At 42.1% G+C, this 22,114-nt stretch overlaps 1 protein-coding gene across 1 annotated transcript; it reads right to left on the bottom strand.

The window, feature by feature from the left end:
- Positions 1 to 411: 411 nt before the first annotated feature.
- On the bottom strand, positions 412 to 21,890 carry LOC139719809 (uncharacterized). Its single transcript, XM_071631194.1, has 4 exons — positions 21,613 to 21,890; positions 21,047 to 21,582; positions 7,681 to 7,891; positions 412 to 670 (listed from the first exon to the last, which is right to left on the bottom strand). The coding sequence occupies exons 1-4, from the start codon at positions 21,888 to 21,890 to the stop codon at positions 412 to 414; spliced, it is 1,284 nt and encodes a 427-aa protein (XP_071487295.1).
- Positions 21,891 to 22,114: the final 224 nt, after the last annotated feature.

Raw genomic sequence — 22,114 nt, 5'->3', positions numbered from 1 at the left:
TACTACACCAGCACCGTCTTTTCACTGGTCGCAGTGGGTGTAGTGTTAGTGTCACAGGTGTTAAAAGAATGTGTGACGTAGCCTGGTAGATGGTGAAAGAATCATTGACATGCGGTCCATGCTGTGCATTTGGTGTGCTGCTAATTTGTTCTTTTTTTCTCCCGCTCCAATATGGAAATGGGGGGGGGGGGGGGGGGGACTATCAAGTTCACTTCATTGTGGCATCACACAAGCACACGGTTCAGGGTAAACAGAGTTGAATGATGCTCTATACAGTTTTATATAGCACGAGGAGGGCTGAACGGCAAAAATAGTCACTATAATATGGAGGTAAAAATCTCAAAGTCTGACTCCGAATAATCTGACTTGGTGAAAAGACTATAGTATAAGTGGAAAGAAAATAACGAACAGCTAGTGGGAATGTGGGTGGAGTGGTCTAGGCGTCAGCGGTAGATGACTGACATGCTGCTGCAGCCCGTGCAGGAAGAGGCGGGGCAGCACGGGGCGCTGGCCCGCCTGTAATCCGTACAGCCCGTCCAAGTTGGACACGATGCCCTGAGTCGGGTGGTAGTAGAACGGCGGGGCGAACAGTCGCTGCATCGAGGCCGAGTAGCTGCCCGCTTCGGCGAGGAGTTCGAGGCCGACGGCTGTTTGGCGCTTCCACTTCGTTCTGAAGGGATAAAGAGAAAAACAAAGTAAAGATGGTATGTTAATGAACTAGTCGAGGCAACTTTCAAATGAAGCAACATTAAATACACAGTGGGGATTGACATTACAAAACTTGTTGGGAGTTCTACCTTCATATTCAGTGGCGGATCCAGAGGGGGGGGGGGGGGGGGGGCGCACCGGGGGCGCGCCCCCTCTTTATTTTTTGTTAAAAACAAAAGAAATAGAAAGAAAAAAAGAATGAGATGAAACCCGGAAGTGGCAGAGAAATATTTCTTGCGCCCCCCTTTTACGGAATTCCTGGACCCGCCCTTCTATCGATTTTCAAATCCAATTCATGATTTCAAAAACTTCATTCACGCTTTTGTTATCAAGCATCGATTAATATGACGTAGATAAAAGAAGAATGTAAGTAAAATGATACGGATTGAAGTGAATTAAAAACTGTAATGGGGGAGATTTGTTGAGTGTGATTGTGTTTTCTATCAGTGCTCTGCAAAAGTTCGTAAAGTACATCGACTCTGCTCATATTTTCATATGCGATTTCATATTTTGTTTCTCTTTTTCTCTCCCGGTGCTGCTTATGGTCGCTCGTTCAGGCTTCTCCCTCCTTTTGGCGAACAAAGGAGAAATAAAATGGCTGAAGAATGGGGCGTTAAAGGGCCAGGAAACGCTCTTGGGCTCAAATTGTTTTTGTTTGTGTTCTCGGTTATTGTGACCGAGGCATAAAGTAATTGTCCCCCTGCCGGGCTTCTTTCCTTTCTTTTCATTTTTTGGTTAACCCCTAAAGTAGAGCACCACATTGTCAAGTCTGTTGCAGTTTAAAAGAGAAAAAAAAATTGAAGGGAAGTCGACGGCTTTCGTTTTCCACGGGCAGGGATTGCGTTATATTGGCACGAATGAGTGTGGTTCGTTAAGTGTACTAATTGTGTATATCACACACAGACATCCACGCGCGCGCACATAATTATTGTACAAACGCGCACGAACACTCTTTCTTTCTCCCTACCTGTATCATTAATACATTGGACTATCATAATATCATATAATCTTATTCCCCGGCGACACAACATTTGCTCCTGCGACAATTATAGCTCCGGTCTAGTTTTCTTCAAGGACTTAGGATTAGAGTAAAAGTTATAAGGGTTGTGATAGGGTTTTAGGTTTAGGTTTAGGTTGATGTGAGGGTTAGGATTAGGGTTAGGGTTATGTTTATGGGTATATTGAGGGCTTTTTACACTTGTGTTTCTTAACCCCGGACTTTCTCTGACCCAGGACTATCGTTAGTCCCGTACCAATTTTTTCAGCTTTTTACACTTGCCAATTAGTCCCGTACTATCTCTTGTCCGGGGCTAAGGAGAAAACTGACCTTTTTACACTCGTATTTCTTAGCCCCGGACTTTCCAAACCACGTGAATATTCATAATTACGCTGTGTACTGTACACGTACACGCACGCACCGGCAGCACTTGACTACCTCGTTTCTGATTGGTCAGTGAGGGTCGGACTTCGTCTCCGTCGCTTAGCCCAGGATTATTTTTTCGTTCTGTTTACACTCACTTGCTTGGCACCGCAATTGCGGTGCTAACCCCTGCTATTTTGCAAGGCCAGATAGTACCGTACTATCGGTGGGGCTAGCCCACTTTGGCAAAAACGAGTGTAAACAGAAAGTGGGCTAAGGATAGTCCCGTACCAACGGTGGGGCTAAGGCCCCCCCTTAGCCCCACCGTTGGTCCGGGGCTAAGCAAAATTTTACAAGTGTAAAAAGCCCTTTAGAAGTTATGTTTAGCTAAGCATGCAGATATGTCATGGGAGCATTTGTCGCAGGAGCAAATGTCATGAAGCACATCCCCCTCCTGTCCCTTTCCCTCTCTATCTATAAAATTATCTCTTCATCTCATTTTTGTCTCCCCCTTCTTTGTTTCTCGCCGTCTCTTAACAATTATTATCATGTATTCATTTGGGGTAATAGAATTATGACCCGAAACGCCTACAGAGATGGAACAATAGTTTTAGGAGAGAGAACGTGTGCTACCACCAAGTCTACAAGCCTCATAACCAACTGTCAAACCACCCTCACCGATAACAATTTCTCTTTTCAATCACCAGGTTGATATGATATCGACAAAGAAAAGAGGAAAGGGTTAATCGGAATACATGAAACACGGTCGATCTGTTGCGATGTTGTTCGCCAAAGCGTGAATTCTGTACTGAGTCGTGTTTGATTTGATGGCTATTTATAATGGCATATGCTTGGTTTGCTGTATGCGGCAGTAGATGAACAGGCCCCCAAGAGGTGTCCAGTTTGTGTAGATTCGACTCGGCGTAGTGGTGACCGATGGTCGCCTCTTGAGGGGCGCGACCGCAAAAGTTTAATCATCCACTTCTGTGGGGGTTTACTCTTGTTTTTCCGCCATCTTATAAAGAGCGCGCGTCCGCTCAGCCAGATGTTGGAACTGGGAAGTGCCGCTTACTTCGTTTATACATTCTATAAAGCGTATATTAGATAAGTGGCATATCGGCCCGACCTTGTTCTGCCGTTGGTAAAACAAATTAATTGCATTATCATTATTTTAATCTGATTGACCTGTGTCTTTCTTTAGCGGCATTATTTGTTGCCATCATGTCCATGTCCCTCAGTAGGTGCCTACAACCGTTTCGCATTAGTTTCCATCTCCATAATCATTATTGTATTTCATATCTTAGACAGTTCCATTACGTTTGTGTGGTATCCTCACAACTGTGTATGGCTAAAATACGCAATTGTTCTGTAATTCATTATATTTTATTCAGGGCAATATCTGAATAAATCACGGTTGTAATCTTTTCATGGCATTCATTATAGATGCGAATGCTGGAGATGGCTTTCTTTACGAAGAAGTGGAAATACTGGGCCATCATTGTGACATTTTCTTTGGCCATGGAACGTGTAGTGTTGGTGTAGGTCTGCCCAAGGAGGTACAAGGCGAACCTAGTACCTCTTTGGTTTGCCTTCCACATCATTTAACAGTGGACAGAGGTGGAGATGTCTTGTGGTTCTAAGCTGTCATCTCCCACTCACCCTTACCCCTTTCTTACCCCTTTCTTACCCCGCCCTCTTTCTCCATCTCGTCCTCTCCTCCTCCTCCCTCTCCTCCTCTTCTTCTTCATCTCAGTTGTCCCTCCTGTCCTGTCTTCTTCGCTCTCCTACCTCCATGACTTCCGCTTCTCATCTCATCCCTCTCCTCTTCATCCAACCTGTCCTTCTTCTTCATCGTGCTCCTCCTCATCTCCTTGCTTTTCATATTCCTCCTCATCTTCCCCTATTCTTCTTTCCATCGTAACTCCTTCTCTTGTCCTCTCCGCCTTGTCCTCCTCTTACTACCACTTCTCTTCTCCTCCCTCTCCTCTTCCTCATTTCTTTCTTCTTCATTGTGCTCCTCCTCATCCCCTTGCCTCTCCTTTGCACCCTGCTCTTCTTCTTTTTCCTTCAAATCGTAAGCCTTTTTAGCTCCTTTCCGTTCCATGCACCTTGTCCTCCTTCTACCGCTTCTCATCCCCTCTTCCACTTCCTCTTCCTCCTCTTCCTGCCCTCATCCCTTTTCCTCTCCTCTCCTGCACTTTTATTCCTTCTTCCACTACCTCCTCCTCATCTTCATCTTCCTCTTTCTCTTCCTCCTCCTCTTCCTGCTCCTCGTCATCCCTTTTGCTCTCCTCTCCTCTCCACATCTCCTCCACCTCCACCACCTCCTCCTCTTCATCTTCTTCTTCCTCTTCTTCTTCCTCTTCTTCTTCCTCTTCTTCTCCTCCCTCCTCCTCCTCTTCTTCCTCCCACCATTCTCCTCCTTGTGGCTGGTGGAGGATGTGCCTTGCCAGTTCTCGGAAGAGAAATCGCTCCATTACCGCCTGTATCTGGGCAACTACCTCGCTCCAGCAAATAGATGAAGCGGGATAAACCGGATACAGTATGCCCGCAACAAACGGAAGAGCTTTTGCTAACAATGCACCACATCAGCCATACACAGATGTCCACAGGAACTTAGCAGGCGGGATGAGGGGAAAATGGGATTTCCATTTCAAAGCCGTCTAGGACATCAAATATGTATGTCACTCTATTGAATCCAAAGCGGATAAACTGGAGTGTAATCCAGTGCCGTTAAATGCAATATCATCGAAGACGTTTCAATGGAAGAGGAGACGATGGGGGGAAATCCCTGCAGATGCCGGTAGCGTTGTGGACTTCTTATTTCCAGTTTAAGCGATTTAAAGTGGGGGCAATTCCCCCGTGGTTTCGCATTAACTCTGATAGTCCCGACTATTCAGAATCGCGTTGCTCGGAGGGGCGCCTGGGACACGGAGGATTAAAAACGGTTCGCCTACGCTTCTTCCCTGAGTACAGGAATGATCGTTTAGATTTTTTTGTTCTTCACCCTTTTGTCATTTTGGAAATCGACGAAAGTAAAGGACATCTCCCCCTTTCCGCGAATAATCCTTGCAAATGTATGAGCGTCTCGAAGCTTGTTCTGGCGTAATGTGAAATTATTCAAAGCGGACCTGTTGACTTCACGTTATAATGTCTTCCGGGGATGTTTTTAGCATTTTTGGTGGTTTCAAATTCCTCTTTCCCTCCCCCCCCCCCTCTCTCTCTCTCTCATTTCTCTTTCTCTCTTGCTGTGTAAAAATTCACCTACTTTGTGAGTCCGGAGTAGTTGATACCATTCAGCAGCCTCACGTTATAACTTAAAGAAAATGCCATATGGACTCTCTTTTTGTCATGTAACATAAAGGCGTAACTCCATTCAGATTTTCGAGATGACATCAAAATACATGGCAATCGTAGTTATATGTATTGTGTATAATCTATATCTTTATATCTATACTTCTTAGGGAAACATAATATGATTATATCTTCATTTTCCTACGTGTGATGACGACAGAAACTCTCAAGGGTTTAGTAATTGAGGCATCTCTGAATGATGTCCGTGTAGCAGATGCCGATCAAATTCACAAATATACGCGATGCCTTCTTACAGATTGTTATTGACATAATATTTAGATGAAGAAATAACTCGTTATGGAATGATGTGCTAATGTTATTGTTTTGACGTCTAAAAAAAAAGGGGCGAGCGACAGAATGAATAGAAAGCAAACACTCTTAGACGACTTAGAAAAATTGATGTAAACTCAATGCATTCACAAGCAATTAGAAGCGATGAGAAACGAAACGAAAATCATAAACACGATAAAGGGCATTATGATATGAACCTTGATATTGCTAAATAGTCTCGTTGCGTTGTTTTGTGGGGAAGAGTAGAAAGAGCCATTTTATATTTTAACGACCAGAAAGGAGGTGGTTAGGAAGTAAACAACAAGTGAATAATTATCAATATCAATATCAATCAAACAAATCAGTCATGCGAAAGTAGGTCCCATTAGGATTAAACTAAACAACGAGGCAGTAGTTACAAAGGACTCGCATCCGTTCTTTCTGGGCCGATTCTCGGAAAGTCGTTATTGTTCAAAAGTTGCTTCCAGGGCGGATTGTCCGCCGTTGTGTTTTTTTTTATGGCACACCGGAAGTAGAACGCTCCGTGACCCTAAACCGATTAGTGCCACATTGCTTCTGATATCAGTATCGCTCAGAGGCTATATTAAGATTCATGCTGGAAATGGTGAAGGTATTCCCTACCTTCCGCTCTCTAATTACTTCTGCCCAACTTAAGATGAAAACTGCGCGGTCCATACATCTTTCAATATTTTATTGTTACGCATTCACCACGTAGAAGTTGTCATCATTAATGATGTAATGATACCCCCCCCCCTCCCCATAACAGAGGAGCTTCAGCCCTTTCAGAAATGGAGTTGTTCTGCCATTTGCCGTAATTCTTTCTTTCAATCTATAATTGGAATCTTCATCCTCTTACAAGGTTTGGTGTATGTGCGTTCATTGTACATTTTTTATAAGATCTTTTCGAGAATCATCATAATCAATTTTGTATTTTCACAATAACATTCAAGAGATTCGTGACGAAAGGTAGCCGCAATGAAAACGCATACGTCCATCGTAAATGAATATCACTGAAAATCATCAACTGAGTTCTACACGCCCGATATTAGAACCAGTCTTGCTTTATTGCAGGATGTAAAGTCGACGCGCGCAGAAATCTTCAGAAAACGCATGTTAAACAGCGCCACCTCTTGACATTCACCGTATACGGTCACTTGTCCCATGTGAGCTGATGTGCAGCAATTCTCATGACCATTTTCATCCTTGTTCGTAAAGACTGATGATTTTAGAGAGAATAGAGGATACCTGGCCGAACATTATCCATAGGAAACAAACCCTCAAAGAAATGACGAAAAAACGATGAATCAAACCAATCCAAAGTCTGCTGCTATTCAGAAGAAGGCCGTGTGCGCGACATGAAATTTCGCTGTGAAAAGGTTTGCTGCAGTGCATTACAATCATCAGCTATCCTCAGTAAGACGCGGTGGCGTTATGGAATGGAAGGAAACCGACTTCTTTATGCGTAAGGCACTGCATGCCAAAATTAACACTTTGTGTACCAGGGACGTTGGACAGTGTGTACAATGCTAGGGGTTTCTCTGTGCCAGTCGGCATTCAAGGCACAAAAGGGGTTAAAGTCTCAGGCAGAAGTGTGTGGAGTTCAACCTGCCAAGGCGAATATGCCGAACAATATAAAGAAGAATGCCTGTGGTTCTAAAATACATAATTACGACCAAGATTTATAACCCCATTTCATCATTCGTAGGTCACTCCTTTTTTTTTTTTTTTACTAGAGACAAACTACGAATGGCCACAGTTTCCGAACATAAGTATTCCTCAAAGCGATATGACATCAAAATCAATAGTTCATCAACATCGTAAAACTATTTTGCAGGTGAAAAAAAACCCCCAGTTCTATCGCTCTTATAGATATTAATGTTACAAACGATTCCGCCCTATTTGTTTCGTTTTGTTTGTATGTTTTGGCGACCGCCGATCTATTGACGCGAATGTGGAAATGTACCCACCTGCGATTTTGGTACCATGTCTTGACCTGGGTGTCCGTGAGGTTTAGGCTGGCGGCTAGCTCCATGCGGTCCTGTACTGACAGGTACTTCTGGCGTTCGAAGCTGCGTTCCAGCGTGTTGAGCTGGTGGTCGGTGAACGCCGTTCTCGCCTTCCTGGGCTTCTTTGTCTTGCTTCCTGCAGATGCGTCGCCACCGTCATCGAGATCACCATCTATAGAAAAAAGAGAGAAAAAGAAAGTTGCACTCCCTGTAATACTGGTTCTCCACCTCCTCCTCCTCCTCCTCCTCCTCCATATTTTTCTGCTCTTTCTCCTTCTACACATTCTCCTCCTCATTGTATCCACCAATACGACGACCACGACCACCACCACCATTATCACCACCACCACCGCCACAACATCATCGTCATCAACATCGTCATCGATGTGGTCATCGTAAGTGTCTTATTTTGTGTGTGTCGTTTTCCTCCGCGTTCCAGTTTCGTCTAGTTTCCCACCTTCCAGATCAACTTGCGAGAAACGCTGACTTATTAGCGAGAGATCATGCGCAGACAGTGGCAAAAAAAGGCCGATTATGACCACGGAATTTGTGCGAATACGAGTTAGTCCAGCAAGACCACAGTCTGTAGAGCAGTCATAGATTTTCTCATGATATTCTTTTCGAGTCGTTGTGTTGAACAGAGCTTGCTGTTAAACACTTATTTTCTTCTCAAACAAAGACATGATATTTTCAGCGTAATTGTGTAGTGTGGGAAGTGTTTGTTTATTCATCGACGCATTTGATTAAAAAAAACCCAATGCATTCACGAGATTCAGTAGTTTTTTCTGTTTTCAATCACAAGAAATTAAAAGACAATACTTTCATAAAACAGTAATATGAGGGGAGATTCAAATTTGTGGAAGAATCAAAGCCCCACGGAGTCCTGAATACGCAGACTATCAAGCACCTTGTCTGAAAACTTCATTTCATATCATAATGCTCATGTCAACGAGCCCGTTAAATGCCCGACAATTACTTAATTAACGGGCACCTACGAATTATGTCGACTGCAAAACACGTTAATTGCTTACGCGTTGCGAACACGAATTAAGGCCTGTGCGTATTAGGCCCATGTGTGGAAACAGTTCGTGCGATATTGATACAATACGGACGATCGACTAACCGAGTTTTGAATCATACGTATAACTCATCCCTTGACATCAGAGTATGTATAACAGAAATCTTGTCGTGTCTGGCCGACGCGTGATTGCTCTTTAAGGGTCTGTTGTGAAACGTGTCAGACATGATGACGTGTCCAGTACGAGACAGAGAAGAATAAAACCATCAAGAGAAAGAGAGTGAGAATGGAATACAGATTTACACTTATTACTCCTAAAAATGGCATTGATCCAAAATACACACACATACGCGCGCGCGCGCACACACACACACACACGCACACTCACATTAAGATATAATTATGGGTATGTGATATCTATTGATAATGATTAATTCATGTATTTATTTAGTGATGTGTTTTTACCTATCTATTCATTTACTTCTTTATATATTTATCTATCTATTTGTTACTTATTTATTATTTATCTATTTATCTATTCATTCATTTATTCGCTTATCTATGTATTTGTATTTTATTTGGATGAGTTCACATAACTGCTGAAAATGATATAGTTTCCGCACAGCTCTTTTTGATATATCAGAAGGTATGATTCGTTCCAGAGAGCTAGGCGTCTTATAAAGTGAGAGAATCTTTTAAAAGGAGCAGTTAAACGCCCCTAATGTCCGCAATTGACATTCTGCTCTTCTACTTGTCGGAGTTGGCTGCTCTATTATTTAAACGGCCGCATCATCGTCATCATTTATGGTATGGCGCTTCAAAGAACGCAGATAACGAGCCCAATTCGTCATCTTATAGGATCATGTTTATTTTTCTCCTATACCCTGCGGATGGGTGAGACTCTTTACGCTTGGGCCTAGTATACACACACACACACATACACACACACACACACACTCTCTCTCTCTCTCTCTATCTCTCTCTCTCTCTCCCACTTTGTTATCGCAGACACACATTCAGCTCCTTCTTGTCAAGCAGGGTTTGCTTCGCTTTATATAATTTCAGTCTTCATCTCTCTTCTTCTACTTCTCCTGGTGCATTTTTTTTTTCTTTTGCCTTTGGCGCTTTACGGCCGCCGTATCCCTTTCCCAGTTGTCACCTTCTGGCTCGTTACGTAGTAAATTATGCATCCGCAAATTGGTATTAATCGTCATCGGATATTTGTAGAAGGGAAATGGTTCGAAAATCCACTCACGATCTTTCATCCCGAAAAAAACTCACTCGTCACCATCAAAGGTTAATTTATGATGAGCCCCTTGGCTTCTTATATTCCCTCCTTCCGATTTTTCCCTCCCTTGCCCCGTCTGCTGCGATTGGCCTCCATAGGACGGTTTAGTTATGGTGTTGAGAATTGAATGTTTGCTTTGGAATGTATACTGTATGGGACTACGGGGAATATAGCTCAACGTGTGTGGAATGGTAAAAAAAAAGAGAGGAAGAACTCGCCATGTGCAGTATCTGCTAAACCGCTGCGATACACAGAGCTTGCAACGTAAAAAGAAAGAGATCGCGCCAATATCTTGATTAATGGTGAGAGTTATGAGTGTTAACCTCTCGGTTGGAGATCAGAATGTAGGCATATAATATGTGATTAAAGGGACGTTTGAAATGTTTAATATGACATTTCGTTGAACAAAGTTCTATTATAAAGCACATTTAATTTTATTTCATGAATGGGGTCCGTTGGAACAACGCAAGAAGGAAAAAATATGAATTTGTTACATCGACCAAACAAACGTATACGAATCATGAGAGCTATGCTCTTCTTGATAATGATCATTCCTCGTTGGCTTAAATCAAAAGTCACCATTGGGATGTGTGCAAAATGGCGGAAGTTGAGCACTCGGCATTGTGCGCGTGGTGAAGAGAGACACGCGTTTAGCGACAGCGGCGCGGCGACTCCTCAGCGACGGAGGAAAAAGTCGCCCCAACCGGCAGGGTGGGTGTTGCGTCGCTCACCGGCACACACGTACGCTTCATCGCTCCCCGTAGGAGATGAGGAAAGAGGGGGAAAGGGAGGGAGGGAGGGGGACGGATGATTAAGATAAGGACTAAGTAAACTAACGTCAAACACGGTTGTAAGGACAAGATGGGGGAAAATGGGACGCATCGAAATCGGCAAAGCGCAAGCGCAAGGGGGTTCGTGCTTTATCCAATTACGAGTGAATCAATAAATTATTAGGAATTAAGATTATTGATTCGCTTTGATGACAGTAAATATAGCATTACGAACAACATTGCCGAGTTCATGGTCCGTGAGCAGTTAATCAGGAAAAGTATGTGTTCGGGAATAATCGTAATTAATATGTTAGGTTCCTAATTCATCGTGCAGTAACTTTACCCCCTCCCCCCCCCCCACCCCCCATCATCCCACGAGTGCTATTTGTGGCCTATTTTCTAGTCAAGAAGTCAAGATTTAACAGCGCTACGGGCCGTAACTGTTTGACATCAACCTAATCAAATTTAACTTTAGGTATATGTCTGGGTGTCCTTTTTTTATTCAATCATCCTATGAAAGTGAAGAAGCGATAAAATTACTGCCGCGACATGAATATGTCGTAGGCTGCTTACTTCCGAAAGAGTGAGCAAGACAACCGTGATGTTCAATGCCCTGAAACACGTTTAATGTGAGACGGAAGACAATGAGCGGCAGTTAAGACCGACCGCCCCCTAGCGGGAGGAAAAGAGCTCAAACGCCGCTCTCTAATCATGAGTCGAGAAAAACCTGCACCTTTGTCGACTAAACCAATTCCATTCATCACCATGTATCATCATGCATCATTCCGTGGATGTCTAACCGCGAGCAATTAATAACAATAAATAGATGAGAGCAGCTTATAGCAAACAGAACATCGCGGGGCACACCACGAAGTTCCATAAAGTTTAAGGAAAGGGGGGGGGGGGTGTGACTGTGGGTAGGTGTGCCACTCCCAATGAATATCCAAAGGAGACACCACCCAAGATCGATATCGAGGACAACGACACAAATTATTGCCTTCTCTCTACAGAGGGATTATATTCTTCATCGCAATGGCATACAATGACAGGGTATACATTTTCGACAACACCGCCCAGGTAGGAAGAGATATCGGATAACATTGCATAAACCGTAAGAAAATTCAACATGACGTGTTAACGATATCATACCACCTTCACCATCACCATCACCACCACTACAAACTACACTAAAGGAATTGATCTCTCGTCAGATTTAAGCAACCATAAAAAAAGGAAAAACAACAAGAGTTGTTTTTGCACTTTTTTTTTCTTTTGGTATCCTTTCTCTGGTACACTAAACGCAGAAAAACTTAATGAATTACTTACGACCTTTTTGCAAGATTGAGCACCAGTCCGGACATCCTTGCGGCAGTCCGTCAGTCCGTAATTAGTTTGATCAGAACTCTAATTGTTCGCTGCCAGATAACCATCCAATTCATTCTTTGAGAGGAGCAAATCAGGCGTACCAGATTATCAAGCCTATATGTATTTGTGTACTGCTTTGATTTAGCGGTATTATAAAATCATATAATGCTCGCTTCATCCGTATACCAGATAATATTGGAAGTACTTACACCTCCTACTAGCTTTACCACGTAATAGATCAGGGCACAGGACTTGCATTGAAAAGCAAGTGCATATTAGAGACAGATTTGAAGTCCAACTTTTTCCCAAATCCATCAAATACAAAGAGCCGATCTATTCAAATGCGTAAATAGGACGTGCGCTTGATGGTGACTTATGGACCATATTATCATCAATTATGGACGATTAATCAAGTTTTTTTTTTCTATCAATATATTACCGATATATTAACGAGATCATTGCTATAGGAGCGGGGACGCGAAGAGGGGTTTGCGGTGCGCTAAGTTGATTGGCTCGGGGTACAATCTTTTTTAAAGTCAAAACGCCAAGGTCAATCCGAAGAGAAACAAAGGGAGTGGTTCATTAACTCGCGAGAAGAAAAATTAGTCGCTCCATGATTGAACATATCTGGGATAATGATGTATCATGATCATTCAACCAGTCAACGAGAAGGGTTGTTTGGGTATTCAAATACAAAAGGCGGCAGAGACAGATAGAGAGAGAGAGAGAGGGGGGGGGGGGGGGAGAGAAGTAGAGAGGAAAGGTGAGGGCGAAAATGTGACAACAGACTTCATGAAATTCATCGAATACTCATTATTTGCGAGAAATAGCATTGTCCAAATCTGAACAAAAGATCGTGATAAAAAATGAAATTAACCAAGATGAGTTTACATGGGATCCGTCCAAAAGTTGAACGGATTAATCCCAAACTTGTCTTATCTTACGTTGTAAATGCGAATATAAAAAAAAAAAATCCCTTTACATATCGTGAAAAAGTCAACCAATAGAGCCTCGATGAGGGAAGTTATGGGATGATTAACATACTTTAGTAAGCTTCTCTCTTCTCTCTGTGCTCTTAAATTTCACTGATTGAGATCAGTCATCTGTAGATTTACAAAATGATATATCCAGACAGTTTTTTTCGCTTTTATGAACACTAATTTGTCTTGAAACAATTCAGTATGTTTTGCCATATGATGATTAAAATGATAGCCCCACACAAAGGAAGTTGTAGAATGTACTTTTAAATCACGCATCTAAAATTAACAGGACAATACGTATGATATACTGTATACAATGAGGTAAGATAGTGATTCGATTGTTCCATCAAAGACCCTTTCTTCACCCCTATTTGCCTTAATTTGCCCCCCTTTTCCCCTTAGATCTAGAGTGTAACTGAGAACAACCCTGCCCCTGGGGGTAAAAAGCATTCTTAGTATGTTGAAGTCCAGCAAATGTGATGATTGTGACAAAATTATCTCAGCAAAATTGGATTTCAAAAAGCCCGGAAAGAAAATGTATTATTCCGAATATATTGAAGTATATGTAGTAACAACCCGTCAACCCGTCAGCAACCAGTATTTCGACGCAACAATCCGCCGAGTTTGAAAATCGCATGAATTTGTTCTTAGTGACTTTCGCTTCCAATAATGCCTACAATGAAAACCATATCAGTTCATTGTGCAGGGTTCAATAACAGTGAAAATGGTTGACGAAGTAACGTGGATAATTTAATTCATCGACTGATTGGATCACAGATATCATTATCATGAACCAGCCACTTTCTCGGAAAGCAATAGTACTTTCATGATACACCCAAAAGAACCAGATGGAATCATGGGAGTATGACGTCATCCTCCCCCCCCCCCCCGCTACGCTAGCACTCTACAATCATAATATTATTATGTGAATGCTATAATATCTCGGTATAACTGCAACTTGAACTTTTTATGTGCTGGACATAATGGGATATGATGATTTCTTTAATGATTTGTGACCGTGTCTATTTTGACCAGCACTCGCCAATGTCATAACAGATGTCTGAAACGGTATTCGAAACTTTAGAGAGAGCAAGTGTCTGTATCCACAGAAGATGGTACAGCAACCGAATGAACTATATGCCAGGTGTATGATTCATACATAATCATGCTTAGCATGAAGAATAACGTGAGCATGGTGTTGGATAAAATGTGGACTGCGCTTCCTTTTTTAAAGGGAAAAACGACTCAATAACTGCATTTATCTTGATACAAATATTTGCCTGATGTGTAAAACACGAACTCAAGCTTTCTACATAATTTTACGATCACGTTATGATCTCACGGCGAATGTCGTGAAAAAGGAGTAAAATAAATGACGCAGTTTAGGGCAGCTTAGAGCATATATTTTTCTGAAGAAATACAAAGTTGTTCAAACAGGCTGCTACTTTTAAACATCAATTTTAAATTAAAGATTGTCCGAAAACGAATCAACTAGTGATGAAATCATCCTTTTGTTTTCTGTAGAACTCAAATAAAAATGTTACATGTCGCTAGTTCACCTATAGTAAATCCATTACAACACCTTTTTGAGCGCATTTCAATCAGACAGATCGTTTTTAATCATAATATGTGGATCGTAAAACAAAGTTTCAGTGTGTGGTTTCATTGCTTTTCAGGCTTATTAAAAACATGCTTCTGGTAAACCACATCTTATTCGCTTCCTGTCAATAGCCAGATCTAACCAACAATCTCTAAAGTATGTGAAAAATGACAAGACACTCATGCCAATGTTTAGAATCTTTGTTTAACTATTGTACTTTAATGTTGCAAGGAAAGTGTCAAAACATTATCGGTCATTTTCACATTGTTACACTTAAAGTTTACAAACTATCAACACTAATTTCGTGATATTTCATCCTCCCCCTGTCTTCAGAAAAATGCACTTTATTGAAAAAAACACCCCAGCTCTTTAATCATTGCAAAGAAATGTTACACAAGCTGCATTACTTTAATGCATTCCGAGTAATCACTGTATGATAAGACGTTCGAGTTTAGCCCATCAAATCCTGGGTCAAATTTCGCTGCAGAAAGTATCATTTTGTTTTGCTTAATTCATTCGAAACCACCGATAGTGAATAATGATTTTAGAAACAGCTAAAATTTATGAAAGCCCCACAAACTCAGAGATAAATGCACACGCAAAAAATGTGCAACTTTGAGAAAAAAACCAGAAACTTAAACCTTCTAAGATATTTTGGCACCTAAGAATCAGTTGTGGCAATGTATATTGCAGTCAAAACTCTTTTGAAAATTCTGCTATACCGAAACAATTAGATATGAACAACGAAAAGGTTTTTAAAGTAAAAGATGGTAGTTTACTGTACATTACACGAACAAGCACTAACAATAGGTAGTAAAAATATGATAATGCAGATACAACACTGAACTATGCACACACACACACACACACACACACACACACACACACACACACACGACTGTGGTTTCTCAGACTTGGCGAGTAAACAAAATACTAGAAACTAAAATTTAGATCACGGCGATAGGGTTAGGGTGATAGCAATATCATGCATTTCCTTTGATATCCAATTCAAAGAGGGGTTATTTTTTACCTATTTTTGGCGAGATTCTTCTCTTCCCTTATGCTTTTAGGGTTATGGATAGATGATTTTCTTTATCATGATACTAACTAACCTTTAAATGTCTATTCAATGCATCATTATGAGGGCGTCGTTTATCTTTAAAAAAAATGAAGGAAATTACTGACAACCCAGTCAAGGTATTTATGTCTGATTAATAATATCTATCTATCTATCTATCTATCTATATATCTATCTGTCTATCTATCTATCTATCTATCTATCTATCTATATATCTATCTGTCTATCTATCTATCTATCTATATATCTATCTATATATCTATCTGTCTATCTATCTATCTATCTATCTATCTATATATATATCTATCTGTCTATCTATCTATCTATCTATCTATCTATCTATCTATCTATATATCTATCTGTCTATCTATCCATCTATCTATCTATCTATCTGTCTATCTATCTATCTATCTATCTATCTATCTGTCTATCTATCTATCTATCTATCTATCTATTTATCTCTACTTACATTAGTGAATTGAGGGAGCACACGATCATAAACTAGCGAATGTTTTGTGTCAAAGATAAATTGGACTAGAACACTTTATATTGGATATCAAGGTGAATTGTTGAAATGACGTCGTCGACTGGATTTAAAAAAAAAAACACGTCAAGACGTTATCAATATCATATGCCACCGCACCCCCTTGATAAGGACGTATTACTACTCCCAATCGTACCTTGTATGGAAAGAGCTGATTATATCTTGATCATTGCTTTTGAATAGGATAGAATAAAGATTGATATACTGAATTGTAACTTGATCCCAAGGAAGGCGTCTAATACTGGATCACGTTTTACATCATTGCCATAAAATCCTCGCCACATTATTAAAGTACAAGCTAGAAAAGAAATGTTCCTCCACCTAACTGGGATGTAAAAAGCCCGATCGTAGTTTTTCCTTCTAAATCATAAATGATAAATCGTGAAGTGTCGCTATTTATTGACAGCACGTACCGCATAGGACATTGCGCTACATGGGGATAACGCTCGGTTTCTCCAGATTATGTATACTATAAAGATGTCGTTGTGTTTAGCGCGGACGGCGTATTTCTTGCACGTCAGTCGTAGCGAATTAGACGCTCGACTGTGGCAATCGTCTGTACTCCCACGCACCAAAAAAAAAAGCCTATTGCTGTTTGGTTAGCACAGCTCGACTTACCCATATAACCGTCGACAAGTTAACGTTCGGTTCTCGGGTGGGTGAAGGTGTGCAAAAAGTCAAGCTGCAGAAGTCTCAAGAAAGAATATAAAGTGTACCAGTGTTTGATTGCATGCTTGCATGTCTGTAATGAATATTTGCGAGTGTATATGACCTAGGCATCTTTGTGTCAACGTGCGCTTGTGTGAGTGTATGTCTGAGTAAGGGTATAATTATAGAGAATGCCCTTAAGACAGACCTCTTTCCAAGAACCGCATATTATATTAATGAAAACGACATTCATTTATGCGTATGTGTGTGTGTGCGTGTGTGTGTTATAATAATCATTACATAAACATCAAAGAAATCACGTCAGTCATAAATTATTTCAACACAGTTCGGTGAAATGAAATATTTAATTCGATATCTTAAATGTATTACGGGTAATTATATTATGATACTCTAGCTGCTGTATCACTGGCGGGCAAGAGATTCATACTTAAAGTTTATGGAGTATCATCAAACTGATGATGCTCGCTGCGTTAGTCTGTCATCAAACGCAGGGAAGTTTGTGGAGCCGTGAAATTGGCCTAAATTGTCTCTCCCTCTCCGTCTCAAATGATGGCGGGCCTTCCCCCCTTTGAGGTGATCTAGAGGGTTTACCTCTAATTAAGCGCGGTGCATATTACGTGGTCATGATTGATCCTTGTTCTAACGCTCCGCTCTCGTTAGTGAACGCCACGACACTGGCTAGCATGCACGGTCACACGTACCACCGAACTCTTTCTTTGCTTTCGAGGGGATCTGATGTTGCGAGCGGGCGGGCGGGTTCCTATCGAAGCGGGGCACCGCGCCATTGGCCGAGCTTTCACCATGTTGTTCACCGGACTGGGCCGACACAACAAGCACATAAACAGGTCGTAAGCGCAACCTGTTCTTCGGTCAGAAAACCAAAAGCAAGCTTGTACCTGCCTTCTTGACGACCGGAATATATGGACATACAAGAGATTGCCATTGTAATATAGTTGTTTGAAAAGTTAACATATCGCAAGCAGCGTGATTGGCTTGAATCTAAAGTGGGATTACAGAAGAACATAATTACATGGCGCAAAATTCTAAATCAATACACATTTCTTTTCGTATCCATTCCTCCAAACAACTGGATAAAGTTTCTAAGTTTTTATATCACCTGCTGCACCCCTCCTCCTCCGCCCCCCCCCCCCAAACAAAAGAAAATATCAGCGATAGGGTCCACCAAATTATGATCATTAAGAACCACGAGACAAAAACAAAAAAAGTTTGTTGGCCTATATAAATCTTCCCTATTATGTACATATACAATAACCTTAGAGTATGTCCGGATCTTTTAAAAAGGGGGTTATGGTTTCTGAAGTTGAAAGTTAGGAAAGGAAGTAGGCCTACTTCACAGAAATTCCAGCACAAGAATCAAGCCTCCCTGAACATTAGACTTTACATACCAGTAATTTCGTTGGTGTAAATATCGTGTACAGAATGAGAGCGTGACGAGTGGAGATTTGGACAGAATTGTAAGAACGTCATAAAAGAAATGGACCACCACTACAAAAAAGAAGGAATTTACAACTTACTCTGTCAAGTTTTCAACGGTGCCCACAAAATTAACAGACACGATAACTAACAAGGATTTGACAGTTTACTAAAAAGGAACATTAGTTATTTGGTCATTTGCATCCCCTTCCTTTCCCCCAAGGAAGTGTGTGTGTGTGTGTGTGTGTGTGTGTGTGTGTGTTTGTATGTGTGTGGGTGTGTATATGTGTCTGTATCTGTATCTGTGCGTGTGTCTGTCTGTGTTCAATAGTTAGTCGGAAGGACATTTTATTTCACACAGTTGACCAAAAATAAATACCCGTCAAAACTGGTGTTAAGAAGATGTCTATGCATGTCTCCCCAGAGAGTTTTAATAAGCGAAACAACTCCTTCGCCTTATTGGCCAATAACATTCTTTGAAAAGTCCACCAGAGATAATACTGTGATAATACGAGTTCCAGCTGATTTCAGTCGTTATGCATTAAAGATCTTGCAGGAGGAGAGTTGTGAGAGTGTGGGGAAACCCAAGGGTCTTTCTAGTCGTGGATTATACAAACATTTACCCTGGTGAGACCCAGAGTAGACGCCTTTCAGTTGTGTAAAAAGTGAAGCAGGGAGGTGAGAAGTTTTCGTCTCACCACCCTGAATGAAGTAACGTGACTTATGAATTGCTTTCAAGGTTACGTCCAGGGAGAGGGGCAAATATCTGTTTGCAATAAGTAGACGAAAATGCGTCATTTGGGTACAAAGTTTGGTTGTTGTTTTTTCTGATCATTGCTCTAACAGCAAGATCTTGGTAAGGTGCTTATACCCAAAATGATGTCACCGGTGGTATGTGTTCTATGGGGGTAAAGGAGAATAGGGAAGTCCCCGAGAGGAAGTTGAAGTCACTGTGAAGTGATGAGTGGGGTTGGAGATGGAGGGGGGGGGGGGGGTGGAGGAGAGAGGGTGGTTGAGGGCGATCATCAACTAAAACAACGATAGAAATGAAGAGGATTGATCTAGTGTCGAATTTTGTTACGATTAGTACAAACAATCCAAGAACAATAGTGGATGTAAACAGGTAGAAACTCGAAGGCGTGAACACGATTTGGGGATGACGTAACCGAATCCGGATGAATGTCTGTGATCAGACGAGTTTGTGGAGGAGGAGTAACCAAGGGTAACATACACTGTTAAAGAGCATTTGGTGCAAAAATGGTTATAGTCTGGTTATCGCACGCTGGATTGTTAAATCCAGAGAGGTGGGGGCGAGATGTCCGCACAACCACTTAGATTTGATCAATACATAAGATACATGATCTCGTATCGGTCAAAGTGTTTATATATCTAATATCGCATCTTTTCCTTAAAATCATCTATTGCTTTAGTCATTAACGTTGTGTAAATCCAAGGTACTCCGGTGCTTTATACTGCCCTTCGTTATCAATTCATCTGTGAAAGTGAATTGCATGGAAATTACAGGTATATTATTGATTTAGATGCAAAAAATGGATGGTATGACATGATTCCAAAACAAAGAAATGAGGTGAAATGAACACGAACGAAATAAATTCTCATACTCCGGTTTAGGCAAACACGAACCATTCTCAAGGACACGGAGCAACTAGACAGTTGTGTACAGGGCTATATCCTTTGGGCATGGAAGTACAAACGCCCTCTTATTTTCTCTGCATGAATAATACACTGACATTTGCACATTGCCATCAGTACACCGACCCCCCCCCCATTCATCCTGACTTTAAAGGACCATTTAAACAATTCTACGCATTACATCAGGGAGAAACGAGAGTACACTTGTTAGATGATGAACTTAGGAGGAGTGCAAGTTTACGTGACTTCAGACGGAAGACGGTTTGCTCCAATCTACAAAATTGACAAAATTTCGGGAATACACTGCTCGTCAGTTTTGAGTGCAGGTGATCCCGCACACGCACTCCGTGTATTGAAGCTGAAAATGCCAACATACAGAGGGGAAAAATAATCTGTCTTATGGCCAAGAGAAGGAGGGGATCAGTCGAAAAAAGTAACAACTGTAAGCTGAAGAAACAGCAACAAACACCCTTTATAATACTCTCTTTTTCCGACAACACGAAATCCACGAGACAACCACAGATCGATAATGCGCTTCGAGGCACACGCTGCGACTTTTTTTTTTTTTTTTTGGGGGGGGGGGGGCATACTTTCTTTTTGTTTTTGTTTTTTTCTACATCGGACGTTTCGTAAAAGTCAACCAAATTACGACATGACCTATAAAGATTTTCATCATTTTGTAGCGTTCATGCCGCCCCCAATTAGGCATCGAGACATCTTTTTCGTCCCATAAGCTCCTGGCCATCGCGTTAGATATTCGCACTACGTACAAAGCATTGACGGTAGAAATGAAGAGCAACTTACGGTAGTGTTGAGCTTTACGTTGCATACAGTTGGCGTACATACTACTATGGGCTTGGGTATCAAATTAACGTAAGGAAAATTTCATAGGGAGATAAGGAACATAGCGTGTAATGATAACACTCACCCTTCTTGAAGTCGTCATCCTTTGACTTCGAATCGAGATCGTCCGGCGACAGCGATCGTTTCAACGACGTCGTCTCGCTGTGCCTGTCGTCCTCTTCGTCGTCATCATCCTTGTCGATGTCCTTGTCGTCTCGCTCGCTGCGTTCAAACGACAGCTCGGCTTGCCTGTACGAGAAGGCCGGCCGCCTGTCGAACTCGCGAATGTCCGTTTCGGTCCTCGAGCTGTTCTCTCGCGTTTTCAGGTCCCCGAGAATGTCTCTGATGAGAAAGGACGGCGGGGCGACGCCGGGGTTTCGCGGCAAGGGAATCGGCAGGTTGGCGGCGGAAAAAGCAGGATGTCGAATGTGCGACAGTCCAAACTGGCGCGGGGGATTCGACTCGATGTCCTTACGGAGAAAGTGTTCCGAGTCCGTCCCCGGCTTGGCTCGTATGTGCAGGTTGTTGTTGTTGTTGGTATTGTTATTGTTGATATTGCGAGGTTGGTGATGTTGGCTGCGTTTGTTGTTATTGTTGTTGCTTGCATTGCTGCTGGTGGTGCTGCTGCTGTTGTTGTGAAGGTGGAGTGACGCGGTGAAGTTCGTGTGTGTCGACGTGCTTGGCGGCGGAGGAGTATGCGGCGGGGAGCCGCCGGCTCCGCTGCTGTGCACGGGACTGAGCGGGCAAGAGTTTGGCGAGGAGGCTGGAGAGCTGCATCGAGAGCAATCCCTGCTGACGTGGTGGGCCACCGGGCTGGGACTCCCGACTGTCATCTTCGCGCTCCCGCTCACCGTCACGACCGGCGACGTGGTCGAGAGGCTCTCTCGAAGTGGCGAGTCCGCCGATGATTCCATGTGATCTGGTAGCATTTATTTTATCCCACGTCGGGTAATTTGAGATCACCGAGTTTGTGATAACGCTGGCGTCTTTCTCCCGACGTATCCACGAGGTGATGTGGGTGTACCGTCTCACACACGTACTATGTCACCAACTCGGCATAATCCGTAACAATGCGGGCTAGGCTGGTATATCCTGAAAAGGAAAAACAACAACACTTGCTCATGTTTCAGTCATGTAGAGACTTATTGGCAAC

This window comes from Diadema antillarum, unplaced genomic scaffold (genome assembly GCF_040938485.1).
Source record: "Diadema antillarum isolate AM-2024a unplaced genomic scaffold, OU_Dant_1.0 scf00000115, whole genome shotgun sequence".
Lineage (NCBI taxonomy): Eukaryota > Metazoa > Echinodermata > Echinoidea > Diadematoida > Diadematidae > Diadema > Diadema antillarum.
The sequence above is the reverse complement of the archived record's forward strand: the minus strand, read 5'-3'. Positions and strand labels throughout refer to the sequence as shown.

Excerpts from the sequence above, each read along its gene's own strand:
- LOC139719809 (XM_071631194.1), bottom strand. The coding sequence starts at position 21,890 with ATGCTACCAGATCACATGGAATCATCGGCGGACTCGCCACTTCGAGAG. Across the intron at positions 7,892-21,046 it reads GGATGACGACTTCAAGAAGG|ATGGTGATCTCGATGACGGT; the intron begins GTGAGTGTTATC and ends TTTTTTCTATAG. Across the intron at positions 671-7,680 it reads ACATGGTACCAAAATCGCAG|AACGAAGTGGAAGCGCCAAA; the intron begins GTGGGTACATTT and ends TTATCCCTTCAG.